This window comes from Mastigoproctus giganteus, chromosome 1, assembly GCF_048544385.1.
Source record: "Mastigoproctus giganteus isolate SK-2022 chromosome 1, ASM4854438v1, whole genome shotgun sequence".
NCBI classification, from domain to species: domain Eukaryota; kingdom Metazoa; phylum Arthropoda; class Arachnida; order Uropygi; family Thelyphonidae; genus Mastigoproctus; species Mastigoproctus giganteus.
The window spans coordinates 228954215-228967616 of record NC_143575.1 but is presented as its reverse complement, the minus strand read 5'-3'; the positions used below and the strand labels follow the sequence as shown (position 1 = coordinate 228967616).

Sequence of the window (13402 nt, the reverse complement as noted above, 5' to 3'; positions counted from 1 at the left end):
AGAATTATCTGGAGATCGACATTTAAGGAATTCGTAGCGGATATTCGAGAAGTTGAAGCTGATTGAGCAGGGCAAGGTTTCTAAAAATGGAAAGTGGAATGCAATGTGCTATCATTGGCAAAACTATGGATAGGATTTCCAGTCAATGGAAGAAGGTCAATAATATACAAGAGGAAAAGAGTGGGGAAACAGTTAGCAAACCATAAGATGGAAGCTTGTTTAGAAGACCTTTATGCCAAACATGATCAAAAACCTTTCAGTATCAAGAGCAGCTGTTTGTGTTTCACCGAACTTTTCCATTGAATTTGTCCATAAATGGGTAACATAAGCCAGAATATCACCAGTGGATCGACACTGATGGAATCCGTACTGGCAATTGTTGATCAGACAGAAAGTTTCTAGGTAGTTTAAGAGTTGGCGGTTCAATTGATTTCTCCATTACTTTAGAAAGAGTAGAAGTAATTGCAATGGGACGATAATTGGATGGGAGGGATTTGAGCAATAACCCCAGGGGTTCACATCTGGTGAGAATGGGCTTGGCAAACCCAGGGTCCTGAGCTGGATATCATCATTCTTCTCTTTCTTGGCGATTCCTTTCTACTTCTCTCTCTCTCTCTCTCTCTCTCTCTGAAATTTTTTTTTTTTTTGGATGGTGCAGCATAAGCCTCAGTCTTCTTTGTACCATATGGTTAATAATAATAATAATTTCAAAGCAGAAGGAAAAACACCTCTGGAATAAGAAAGTGAAAAAAGGTTGCAAAAAACAGGAGGAAGTTCAGGAGCACAGATTTTGAGAACAAGTGGAGCTTTCTTAGCATCAAGATTCATCAAAATCCTTCTGACATCCTTTTGACAGAAGACCACAGGAGACATTGAATGGAGCATGTTGGGAATGGTGGGAGGTGTTTTACCAAGCTCATCAATGCATGAGTTGGAAGAAAAATGGGATGCTAGCAGGTCAGCTCTATCCTTGGCTGAAGTGACAACAGAACCATCTGGTTTATCAGCAGTTATTCTTTAAGAATCTACAGATAAAAGAACCACTAGGTGGCAGTGATCAATGTGTATATATGTGGGATTTACTTAAACATTTAACTAACATCAAGGGTAAAGAGAAGGATTTTTGCTTTCATAAAGGAGACAACAACAGTCGCAGACAGTTTTTAAATTCTATACAATAGGATCAACTAATGATGTTACCAACAAAAAATTCTAAATTAGAAGCATTCAGGGAAATAATCACAGAAGCTACTAGGCTTTTCATACCAACTAAGAAAGAAATGATATTCAAAACTTAGACTTACATGGATGTCAGATGAACTACTGAGACATGTGGCAGAGAAGAAAAATGCACGAATTGCATACAAAATTATCAGATGATGCAGAAGCTTAGGGCAGACAAACTAGTCTACAATCAAGTTACAAATGAAATTAGGAAAGCCTAGGCAGATTACAAGAAATCTCTGGCAAAGAAGGGCAAGAAAAGCAGCAAAGACTTGTTTACTTATAATAATAATAGAAGGAAAGGGTTCAATGACACTGATCCACTTGAAATTGGTTTGAATGTTGACACCCCTGCCCAGGTTGCTGACAGGCTGAATAGGTATTTTGAATCAAACATTCACATGAGAAATTTCTTTTGGAAGAAGTTTACCAAGCTAACAGGGAACTGAATGATTTTGTGATAACTGCAAGGAAATTGGAAGAGAAATTGTTGAAGTAAAACATAAAAACGGAACCTGAGGTGGATAGGATCTATCCAATTATATCAAAGGACATAAGCAAACCCTTGGCCAAAATTATGAGAGCATCTTTGGATTCAAGGGAGGTCCCCATGGACTGGAGATGTGTGAATGTATCCATAATTCACAAATGGGAGAATCAAAGTGTGACAAGTAATTACAGACCTCTTAGCTTAACTTCTGTTCAAGGGAATATAATGGGGTCACGGTTAAAGAAATAATGCAGGACATATTTCTTTGCAGGACAGCAGTTATTCTGCTGTTCTGCACTCCTATCTATATTTAGATAGGAGTGCAGTTATACTTCAGCCATAGGATGGGTTTGTTAATGGGAGATCTTGTCTGACCAATTTGATTGGATACTATAAATGCAATATAAAAGGAACTGGATACAAAAAATAATTTTTATATTGTATACTTGGATTTCAAAAAAGCTTTTGGTACTGTTGAACGTAAAAGACTGCTGTAAGGATCGAAGCAGTGTGGCATTAAGGGCAAGTTACTGCTATGGAAGAAGGGATGGTTCAATAGTGATCATTGGACTCTGCTCTTCATGAACATTATTAAATCACACAGGGTTCTGTGCTGGGCCCATTGTTGTTTTCTGTATTTATTAATGATACTGATATATCAGGCTAAATGTCTAAGTTTGCAGATGATACAAAGCTTGGCAGGGTGGTAAATGACAGCAATGAAGGTATGCTACTGCAACAATATCTAGAAAAATTAGGCTGAGGAGCTGAGAAATGGCAAGTGAAGTTTAACATTAACAAATAGAAGTACTACATATGGGTAGCAGTAACCCTAGAGTAATGCATCAACTGAGTGATACTTCACCCAGGGTAGAGGGAAATGAAAAGGAACTTGGGTAATTATGCAGTCTATGAATTCTCTATGCAGTGTATATGGGCTGCCAGCACAGCTCATGGGGGGGTTTGTCAATAATATACATGAATTTTGGTAGCAGGGATAAAGAGGTGATTATCTCATTGTATAAGGTAATATTGTATCTGTTCTCTTATGTTTACATCTTGAGTACTGGATAGAGGTCTAGAGGCTTCATTTTAGGAAGGTTGTAGAGCTGTTGAAATGGATACAGAGAACAGCAAAGGGTTTTTTTGAAACTTCTGAAATTAGAACCTCTAATTTCAGAAGTTTCCAGATGCTGCAATTTGCAGAACTGAAATTAGAGGTACTAATTTCAGTTTCACAAATTGCAGCTTCTGGAGACTAGGTACCCACAAGGTGCTCTGATTGAGGCAAACTCAATGCTGATGGTATTCTTCTTTTTTCTCAGTTATGCACGTGAGGGGGCATAAATTTAAATTGAGGAAGAAATGGTTGCAAAATATGTGTGCAAAAGTTCGCCTTAAGCCAACAGGAGGTTGATTGGTGGAACTAGCTTCCATCACTGTTTTTTTTTTTTTTTTTTTTTTTTTTTTGGCAGATGCTGTATAAGCTTGCTTTCTTGCATCATTTGCCAATATTAATACACTTAAAACACTGTAATGCAATGCCGTGTTTGTTCCACAAGTTTAAATATTCATTTAAGCAATTTTTTCCCATATATATTTTTTGTTTATCATTTACGCTGAAAAATAAGGTAAGAAAATTTCGTAATTATGATGCTGTTACAAGAGAACTTTTCAGGGCAGAACATAATCAAATGTTAAAAAAGCTAATGAGTCACGCAAAATCCAATTATCAGGAAAGAGGAAATATAGTACAAGTATTTAACAAGATAAATCAGCCTGCCAAATATGCATACTTATTTTTTTCTTTGCTGTATAAGAATAACACCATTTTAATCACCGTTTGAAGGAAAAGTCCAATTTTCAGTGTAATGAATAAAGTTTTTGCAATATTACTACACTTAAGATCATATTGGTTTCTAGAAGTATTTGCTTACCAAGTTCTTCGGTTTCAGTTATAACACAAGCAGTTGTCATTAGCTTCACTTCTCCATCCACATATTTTGGCAACTGTTCTCTTATGTTTACCTTAAACTGTAAAGCTGCAAAGCAAAATGTACCATCAACGAGAACCTGATATGGTAAACGAAATCCAAAGTTCGTTTTATAAAATGTTAAATAACGATTCACGCGCTTCTGCCTAGTAATTTTCATTGTAGAAAACACAAATACCAAAACTATCAAAAATTCACACAGGACATATCACAAAGTATTAACATATTATTACAGCTCTGCGGGACATATGGTGTTGCACATCGAGATGTGGCGGGACAATCGAAGATTTTAAATAGACGAAAAAAATCTCGGAAACTGTTTACACGGACGCCAGTTTTCGCCGACTTCTACTGGTAGGACAAAAGATATGAGACACACAAGTCAGAACTACAGTATAAACAAATATTTCAATGCAATATTTTTACTAATGAAATAATTTTAATTTCAAAATAAAAATACAATATGTGTATAACAGAGGCTATTTAACTGCGGTACAGTCAGGGCCGTACCGTGCAGAGCCATTTAAGTCCCGGAGGCAAAAATAACAAACTGCACCATCCCCTAAAATATTAATTTTTTTTTAATCAAAAGAAATATGACTTATTAAAAATGCGTTTCTGGTAGACGTTTTATAAAAATAAAAGTATGCAAAAAAATAAAATACATTAAAAACTGTTTAAAGTGATTTTCATTCTGGTAAGCAGTTTCATTATAAATATATAACAGATTTGTAATAAATATAAATGCAACAAGGCATAATACTATAAGAGCTTCAAATTATCTATTAAATATTAGTGTAGATACACCATAGATAGCTCTTAAACGGAAACTACTTCGTAGTGTAAAGGCACCATTTTAGTTTTATCTCATATTGTGATCATCCTTCACAACGTTACCATAACCCCAGGGGTTCACATCTGGTGAGTATAGGCTTGGCACACCCACGGTCCTGGAATTTTTCTTTGACTGGTGCAGCATAAAACTTAGCCTTCCTTGCAACATATGGCTAATAATAATAATAAGCTCACCTGCACACACACACACACACACACACACACACACACACACACACACACACACACACACACACACACACACCTAGCAGAGCAGTTCGCTCAAATGATAACCGGCGACAATCCCGAAGTTTCTCACTGAAGGAGTCACATATCTTTTGTCTGCGCGGGTAGCACAGTGGTATCGTCACCGTCCTCCCACACCGGGTGGAAACGGCTCGGGTTCGAATTCCGTCGTTGACGTGAGAAACTTCAATGGGCATTTGTCATATCGTGGCTGAGTTAGTTGATCTCAGGCGTAGATAGCAAGGTTTTTTGAGGGGGAGAAGACAGAGAGTGGTAATCAATGGACACTGCTCATCGTGGACTAATGTTATTAGTGGAGTCCCTCAGGGTTCAGTATTGGGTCTGTTATTGTTTTCTTTATTTATAAATGATATTGATGATGGTATATCAAGCTTAATGTCCAAGTTTGCAGACGATAAGGTTGGCAGGGTTGTCAAGGACACTACTGACACTATGCTACTGCAAGAGGATCTCGAAAGGTTGAGCAGATGGGCTGAGAGGTGGCAAATGAAGTTCAACATTGACAAATGTAAAGTACTACATATGGGAAACAGCAACCCCAGAGCAACGTATCAACTCTGTGGTACTACGCTGACTATGGTAGAGAATGAAAGGGACCTGGCGGTGGTTGTGCAGGCAGATATGAAGTTCTCTGAGCAGTGCAGACGGGCTGCAAGAGTAGCTCATGGTGTATTGTCGATGATATATAGGAATTTTTCTAGCAGGGAAAGGAGGTGGTTATTCCCTTGTATAAGGCAATAGTCAGGCCACACCTAGAATACTGTATACAGGTCTGGAGGCCTCATTTCAAGAAGGATGTAGAGATGCTGGAACGAGTACAGAGAAGGGCAACAAGATTAGTGAATGGAACAAAGGGGTGCTTTTACGAAGAAAGGCTTAAGTTTTGCAAATTACAGTGTCTGGAGACTAGGCACCAGCGAGGTGATCTGATAGAGGTGTATAAAGCCTTGAATGGTTTGAGCATGCTCAATGCTGATGGGATTTTTCCTCTTGCTCAGAATAATCAACTGAGAGGGCATAAATTCAAATTGAGGAAGGACAGATGTAGGATAGACCTGAGGAAATTTGCCTTTAGCCAGGAGGTGGTTGGTTGGTGGAACAGACTTCCATGCCTTGTCGTGGAAGTTGATAGCCTAAATAAGTTTAAGGCTCAGCTGGACAGGTATTTCGAACGAACAGAGGGGTGAAGTGGAAGTGGTTATTTTTTATTTATTTATTTTTATTTTTATTTTATTTTTTTTTTTTGCTGATGCTGCATAAGCTTGCTTTCTTGCATCAAATGCCTCTACTAATGCTAATGCTAATGCTATCTGAAGCCTAAAGACGAAGATACAGGAAACTCGGCGAAATGCGAAATACAGGCCAATCACATGCCTCCCAACGATGTACAAGATCTTGGCCAGCTGCTATCCGATGCAAGCGGAAGAGCAAAGGATGCAAGGAGCAATTAACCATAGATGCCGCAGTTGTGGAACAAGCCTACGAGAAGCACTGCAAACTATACACGGCCTACATCGATTACCGCAAGGCGTTCGACTCCCTACTACATAGCAGGCGAATAGAGACCCTGAAAATCTACAAGGTCAATCCGATAGTGACAAACTTCCTAGGTACAACAATGACGAAATGGAGTACTACCATTAAGGTCGAGAACATCACAACCAGGCCAATCCCCATTAGAAGAGGAATCTTTCAAGGAGGTGCTCTGTGCCCATTGTGGTTCTGGCTGGCCCTCATCCACCATGCTTAACGGCAGCAAGTATAGATATAATCTCAAACAAGGAAGAAAGAACCTGTACACCCTCACCCACCTAATGTATATGAATGACATCAAGCTCTATGCGGCAACCGAGAAGCAACTCCAGCAATTACTCCGGATCACCGACAATGCAGCAAGGACATCAAGATGGAAATTGGTCTAGACAAATGCAATACCCACACACTGCACCAGGGAAAATTAGTTGGCCGAAACTACCAGCTACTGACTGGTAAAGTGATCGAAGCTATGACAGAAGGAGAGACTTACAAATACCTAAGGTAATGTAGACTCAGCAGTTAGAGCACAAGGAAATGAAGAAGTTCCTGACCGAAAAATATCAGCAGAGACTCAAAAGCCTGTTGAAAGCAAAATTGAAGGAGGGAACACAGTTAAAGCCATAAACACCGATGCGGCTCCAGTACTAATATACACCTTCTGAGTCAGAGATTGGACTAACACCAAGCTAGAAGATAATATCATTTGAAAGACAAGGACAATGATGACCAAGATCCGCCAACATCACCCGAAGTCAGAAGTGGAAAGATTAACAATAGCTCGGAAGGGGCCTGATAGAGCAACAGAAAACAGCGATAGTTGACCCGAAGGATTGCTTCGAGAACAATAGAGTACCACTCCACCAGGCCATAAAGAAGATAGATAAGTGGTATACCCCACTCAACCTAAGCGAGGAACCCCCTCCCGCCCAGACGGCACAAGAAACGAAATTAGAAAGATAGGCAAAGAAGACACTCCATGGCAGACACTACAATGGCCTCCATCAAGATCACATCGATAACATTGCTTCCAATGTATGGCTCACAAGCGGGACGCTCTTCTCCGAGACTGAAGGATTCATGCTGGCCATCCAAGACCAGGTAATCAACACCAGGAAGTATAGAAAATACATCGCCAAGGAGCGCGGAGTGTTTGATGACACATGTCGACAATACCACCTGGCCTCAGAAACGATCCAACACATCACCGCGGGGTGCAAGGTGATCACTCATAGACACGACCAGGTAGCCAGGATAATACCAGTTGACAAAGAAAGTGTACCATTAAGAAAAATATATACATACAATGATAACCCAGTTAATTTAATATAATAAAATATATAATAAGTAGCAGTAGCTTTCAAGACTAACGAGTCTCTTTTTTTAATACAACGGATAAGTGCAATTAGCTGAGAGTGAAGCAGGTTATTCATTTTCTATTGTTGTTGCACAGACGTGCGCTGTTTTACTTCAGTGTTTATCCAGCATTAAAATGGTTGTCTCTAGAATTGGGTGTAGTCGTATGCCTTTGTGGCGTTTTATCGGCTTTGGATTGTTTAATATGTTAAGTGACTCTAGCCATAGGCGGTGACGAAAGTGTCGTGAGTGGTCTACTATTTCAAAGTCACGTTTGGGATCGAAATGGTGGCCCAAAAATGTTCCGCGACTGCGGACTGGTCAGTTTCGGCAAGTCGGATCGCTCTGTCATGTTCCGTAAGGCGATCTTGGAGACGTCTTGATGTTTCTCCTATGTAGCAGCTGTCACAGTTTCTACAGGTGATGCGATATACTACATTGCTGCGTAAGAGAGGTGTGACAGGGGTCTTCACACTGCAGATAAGTGAACGTAGGTTTCTGCAGGGTAACTGCACGCATTTGATGTTGTAATTTCTGAGGATTTTAGAGATCCGTCCTGACACGCCTGGATAACAGGGAATGTAGGCGGACGGTATACCGTATTGGTTCGGTGGTCTTGGGTGGGATGTGAGTTCTTGTGCCTGTAATAGGCACCTGTTTAGCACATGGGATGGATAACCACATTTGGTTAGGTCCGCCTTCACACAGGAAATCTCGTTACGCCTAATTGCATCATGGGTGCCCCTGTTAGTTCCATAGTAGCCAACATCGCCATGGAAGATCTGGAGGAGCAGATACACGTGAACCCACCTGTACCTATTACAACATGGTGCAGATATGTTGACGATATTTTTTGTAATACCACGTGGCTCTGAAACAGCACTACTGGAATACCTCAATTCCCTGTCTAATTTCATCCAGTTTACCATAGAGTTAGAGGTCAACGACGCGCTCCCGTTCCTGGATGTTTTAGTGCATCGCGTAGGCCCACATCTAGAGACTTCGATATACCGCAGACCTATGTGGTGCGGACAATTTACTAACTACAAATTCGGCCACGCATCCGGTCATCTCAACAGCACTGCCCGCATCCTATTCTCCAGAGCTGGGAGCCATTCCAGCATTGATGCAATTAGGCGTAACGAGATTTCCCGTGTGAAGGCGGACCTAACCAAATGTGGTTATCCATCCCATGTGCTAAACAGGTGCCTATTACAGGCACAAGAACTCACATCCCACCCAAGACCATCGAACCAAGACGGTATATGCCGTCCGCCTACATTCCCTATTATCCAGGCGTGTCAGGATGAAAACCCCAGTCACACTTCTCTTACGCAGCAATGCAGTATATCGCATCACCTGTAGAGACTGTGACAGCTGCTACATAGGAGAAACATCAAGACGTCTCCAAGATCGCCTTCCGGAACATGACAGAGCGATCCGGCTTGCTGAAACTGACCAGTCCGCAGTCGCGGAACATTTTTGGACCACCATTTCGTTAACCATGGAACGGAGTACACCAGGCCCATTCATTACAAAGTGTAGCATACTACAAGTACGAACCCCAGGCAGTACTAGAGACCCGAACCCACAAGCTGCACAGGGACAGCGCATTAATAATGGCTAAGACCATCCCAAACAACCGACCGGACCCTTGACCCTTGTGTTCAAGATGGAAAAGGCTATCCTGATTGACATAGCGGTGCCCAACACTACCAATGTCCAGAAAAGCCATAAGGGAAAATTAGGAAGTACACGAACCTGAGACATGAGGGCAAGGAGATGTGGCATATGCAAGAAGTATCGACCATCCCAATCATCGTGTCAACCAACCGTATGGTGCCATAGCAGCAATAGGTCTCCCAGAGAACACCTAAAAGGAACGCCAGAAATTCGCAATCCTAAATACCTCTAAAATAGTCAGAGATTTCCTCGACCAACAGTAACACCAGACATTACAACCACCCTGTGTACTCGGCAGCAGTACCCATCACGGAGTGGAATCCCCAATTAAGGAGAAATAAGATAAGAATAATAATAATAATAATAATATTGCACCTCCTCGATTAAGTAACGCTTGCTCTAATAGAGAATACTTTTGTTACTTATTCTTAGTGGGCACCACCAGCCAGACGGTACAGCTCAAGACTAGTTGGCCTTTCGTTGGCGGGTGGGCAGGTATCGTGGTATTGCAATCATGACGTGTGAAGTTAATCCCACAATACATGTATGTCATGATTGCAATACCAGGGTATTTGCCCAGCCAGCAATGTAAGGCCAACGAGCCTTGAAAGGGTACCGTCTGGGTGGTGATGCCCACAAAGAATAAGTAACAATAGTCTGCAAAATGATGCCTTTACAGTAGAAATGGAGTTTTCAAGTAAGAGCTATATGTGGTGTATCTACGCCAATATTTAATAGATAATTTAAAGCTCTTATAGTATTATATTATATTATAATATCTTATATTATAATATTATCAAATACACCTTTTAGCATCTCGCATATTGTGTGATTAACTTCACGATTGCACTACCAGGGTACCTGCCCACCCACCGATGATAGGCCAATATCCATGACGCATTCACTCAGGGAGCATGATGTTCACGGAATTTACGAGAATAGGTAACAACAATCTTCTCTAATGGGGAAGCGTTGCCTATTCGAGGAATTTATGAGTTTTGAGTAGCATAACCAGTGTCAGCTTAGCATTAGTAGAGGCATTTGATGCAAGAAAGCAAGTGTTCCACAGGCTTTTCCGTCATATTATGCTCTTGCCTATCAATATACTCGTGAATCCTCGCTATAGCAAGTCAGCACAATATCATGTGAATTCCAGAAAAGCCTGGGTTTCGAATGATCTATCTAGTGGTTCAAATTAGGACAAAATCCTGCGCCCTCAAGTCTCACTCAACATGTCACAGTGAGCGTACTCGCAGCGACAGAATTGCGTTGTGTTTTTCATCCCGAAACAACTCTTAGCTAAAGGCTGGTTCGAAATGCCGCCATAAATGATTCTTAAAAATAATTATTGTTCAGTGAATTGTATGTAATTTAGAAAGAATGATCAGAACGCAAAATAATAACAAACAAAATAAGTTTATTTAACATATATGTATACAAATGAGTACAATATAACTGGTAAATAAGTTAGATTAATTGGTATTTAATTGTTAGACAAATTAATTGAATGCAAGCATTATCTTGCTGTTAGCTATATTACAATGTTGTAATATTCTTCATATGGTTTTTCCACTAATTCCTTAGCAAGTACAAAATAATTAGTGTTTGTCATAACATATCACTGTTCAAAATATGAAACAGGTAATTATATTATCTTAATAGTGTAATTAGTAATTGACAATTAAATTAATAAGTCGCATTATTATTAAAGTTGAATACTAAGAAAATAATACAGTTGTCGGGGTATATTTATGTGAGGAAAGGTGTCTTATAAATATAAATGCATTAAAACGTATGCAACTTGTAGGTTCTGCTTTTGTGCAATTTAATACCGTTTGTTATTAAACAATAGGGGTGACTTACCCGAAAATATTCTGCACCGCCTCGAGGGGGGGGGAAATCTGTTCCAGACATCAATATAGTTCTTTTCTCATCTTTTCCCTCGTAATTATTAATTTACATCTTCTTTACACAATGACAAAAATCGGCCAACACTATCACTGATCTTCTTGTCATGTTCTACTCATGAACTTAACTGTGTGTCCGTCTGTGTTTCTCTCTCCCCCCCCTTTTTCACCTTCAAATATATATATATCTCTGCATCCTCGGGGGGGGGGGGGTTAGAAATGAATTGATACCGTACCATGCACGGCGTCGTAGTGACAATTAATATCTTTATAAAGGTCTTGTTATGCAAGACCTGCTGTGTCTTGTTCTGGTAATTTCTACTCATATACAATTCACCGTTCTTCGGACCTTTGCATTCGATCAACATTCTTGTCCGCTCAGGAGAACGGGTGACGTCACTGTGGTGTAGTATTACGGCGAGCGCACCCCTGGGGTGTTTGAATTCGAAAGTAAAAGCTTAGCTCAAGTGACGCTATCGTTATATAATTTAGTTGTATAGGCCGTGAAAAATATATCAGGCATTATTAGGCCAAATACCTCTTGAAAATAAGTGAAAGGGCTGAAAATGAAAAGTATTTTTCACACACCTTCCCCCTACGGATAAGAAATTCTGAGCGCCGAGAATTTCACAAGCTCAAAATTTCTCAAGTTTTTTTTTTTTTTTTTTTTTAAAAAAAACGTGTAACATGAATTCTACCGGTGTAAAAAAAAATGAAGTGACAGACATCTTTCCTCTTACAGAATTCGGATTGTTCTCCACTATGATAAATGGTACCCCAAACAAAAAGAAATAATGTGTCTACATACACTTTTCAAAATCTTCTGAGTCCTCTAATCCTACCTTGGATGAGCCAACAACTTGGTCTGCAGACCTTAAACAAAATCCCATATTAGCAAGTAAATTTTCACAAGAGGTGTTTATCATATATGCAATGTCTATATTGTAGCAATGTTTATTTTTGTATTAACACAAATTGTTGTAGTATGTTGCACTGAATGTTCTCTACACAAACGTCTGAACTGGACAATTGAAGCACTGGAATACTGATAGGATTGTTCATTGTTGGTCAGGGAAAAATACTGAAACTTCTTCTCAAAGAATTCTTTGGTCACATTTCCTTTATAACAGCATTGACTCCGCACAATAGTATTACATGCAACAAAAAAAATCAAAGAATCTGTATCTATTCTTTTTAACATAATTAGTATAATATGACACTAGATATACTATTCATTATGACAGTTAGCAACTGAGACAACACAAATATTCAATACATATGACATCCTTTTATAATAAATGTATTTAAAAATATATCAAGTAAACAGCAAAAAAAAAAAATATTCTTCTAACAGGTGAACATTTATTTTACTTATTCTATCTTATTTATTTATTTATTTACCCTTTTTTTTTTTTTAAAAAAGAAAAACATAGCAAACATCAAACATTAAATGATTATATAATATAAATCCTCACATATAATTAAATTCCTGCAACTAATATACAGAATTTGCAATAAGAACAAAAAAATCAAAGAATACATTGAATAAATATGGCTGCAAGTTCCAACTTATACTTGCAATGTTATAAGACTACAAACTGAACTGTAAAAATTTAGGCAGTTATATCAACTGACCAATTTTATAGTTTTAACTGTTCAGCACCTTCTGATGGTGCAACCATCATCTGTGGAGAATATCTCACTAACTCTCCAGACATAGAGAGAGTTCTTGGGTTCACAAATCCTTAAAGTTTAAGGCCACTGAGTACACTTGTCAGCTGTGAAGACTGCATCATATTCCTTGAGTGATTTCATGGAGATAGTCCTTCACTATTAACTGGAACACCATGTCAGAGCATGAGAAAGACTAAATGTTCACTACAGTTCTGAATAATAGAATTTTTTTGCATGCCTTCAGAGGAAGGACAACCATCATGCACATAAAACTGAGACATCCTAAAAAAAAATATCCTCTAAGCAACTGAGCAAGAAGATAGTAAAATGTTAAGTGGATCTCATTTTCTCTTTTTGTCTTTCTTTTTTTTTTTTTTTTTTTTCCTGGACAATTTGTTCAACTGATAGGTTCACAAACTTTATTCATCTTTTCAGATTTG

At 39.1% G+C, this 13402-nt stretch overlaps 1 protein-coding gene across 1 annotated transcript in view; it reads right to left on the bottom strand.

Moving 5' to 3' along the window:
- The window catches only part of LOC150091575 (rRNA-processing protein UTP23 homolog), a 38148-nt gene extending 34219 nt beyond the window's left edge, over nucleotides 1–3929 (bottom strand). Inside the window, exon 1 of the mRNA XM_090384622.1 lies at nucleotides 3652–3929. Coding sequence (XP_090240748.1) covers nucleotides 3652–3868 — 217 coding nt within the window. The 5' untranslated portion in view covers nucleotides 3869–3929. The remainder of the gene's footprint in view (nucleotides 1–3651) is intronic.
- Between the last annotated feature and the right edge of the window lie 9473 nt (nucleotides 3930–13402).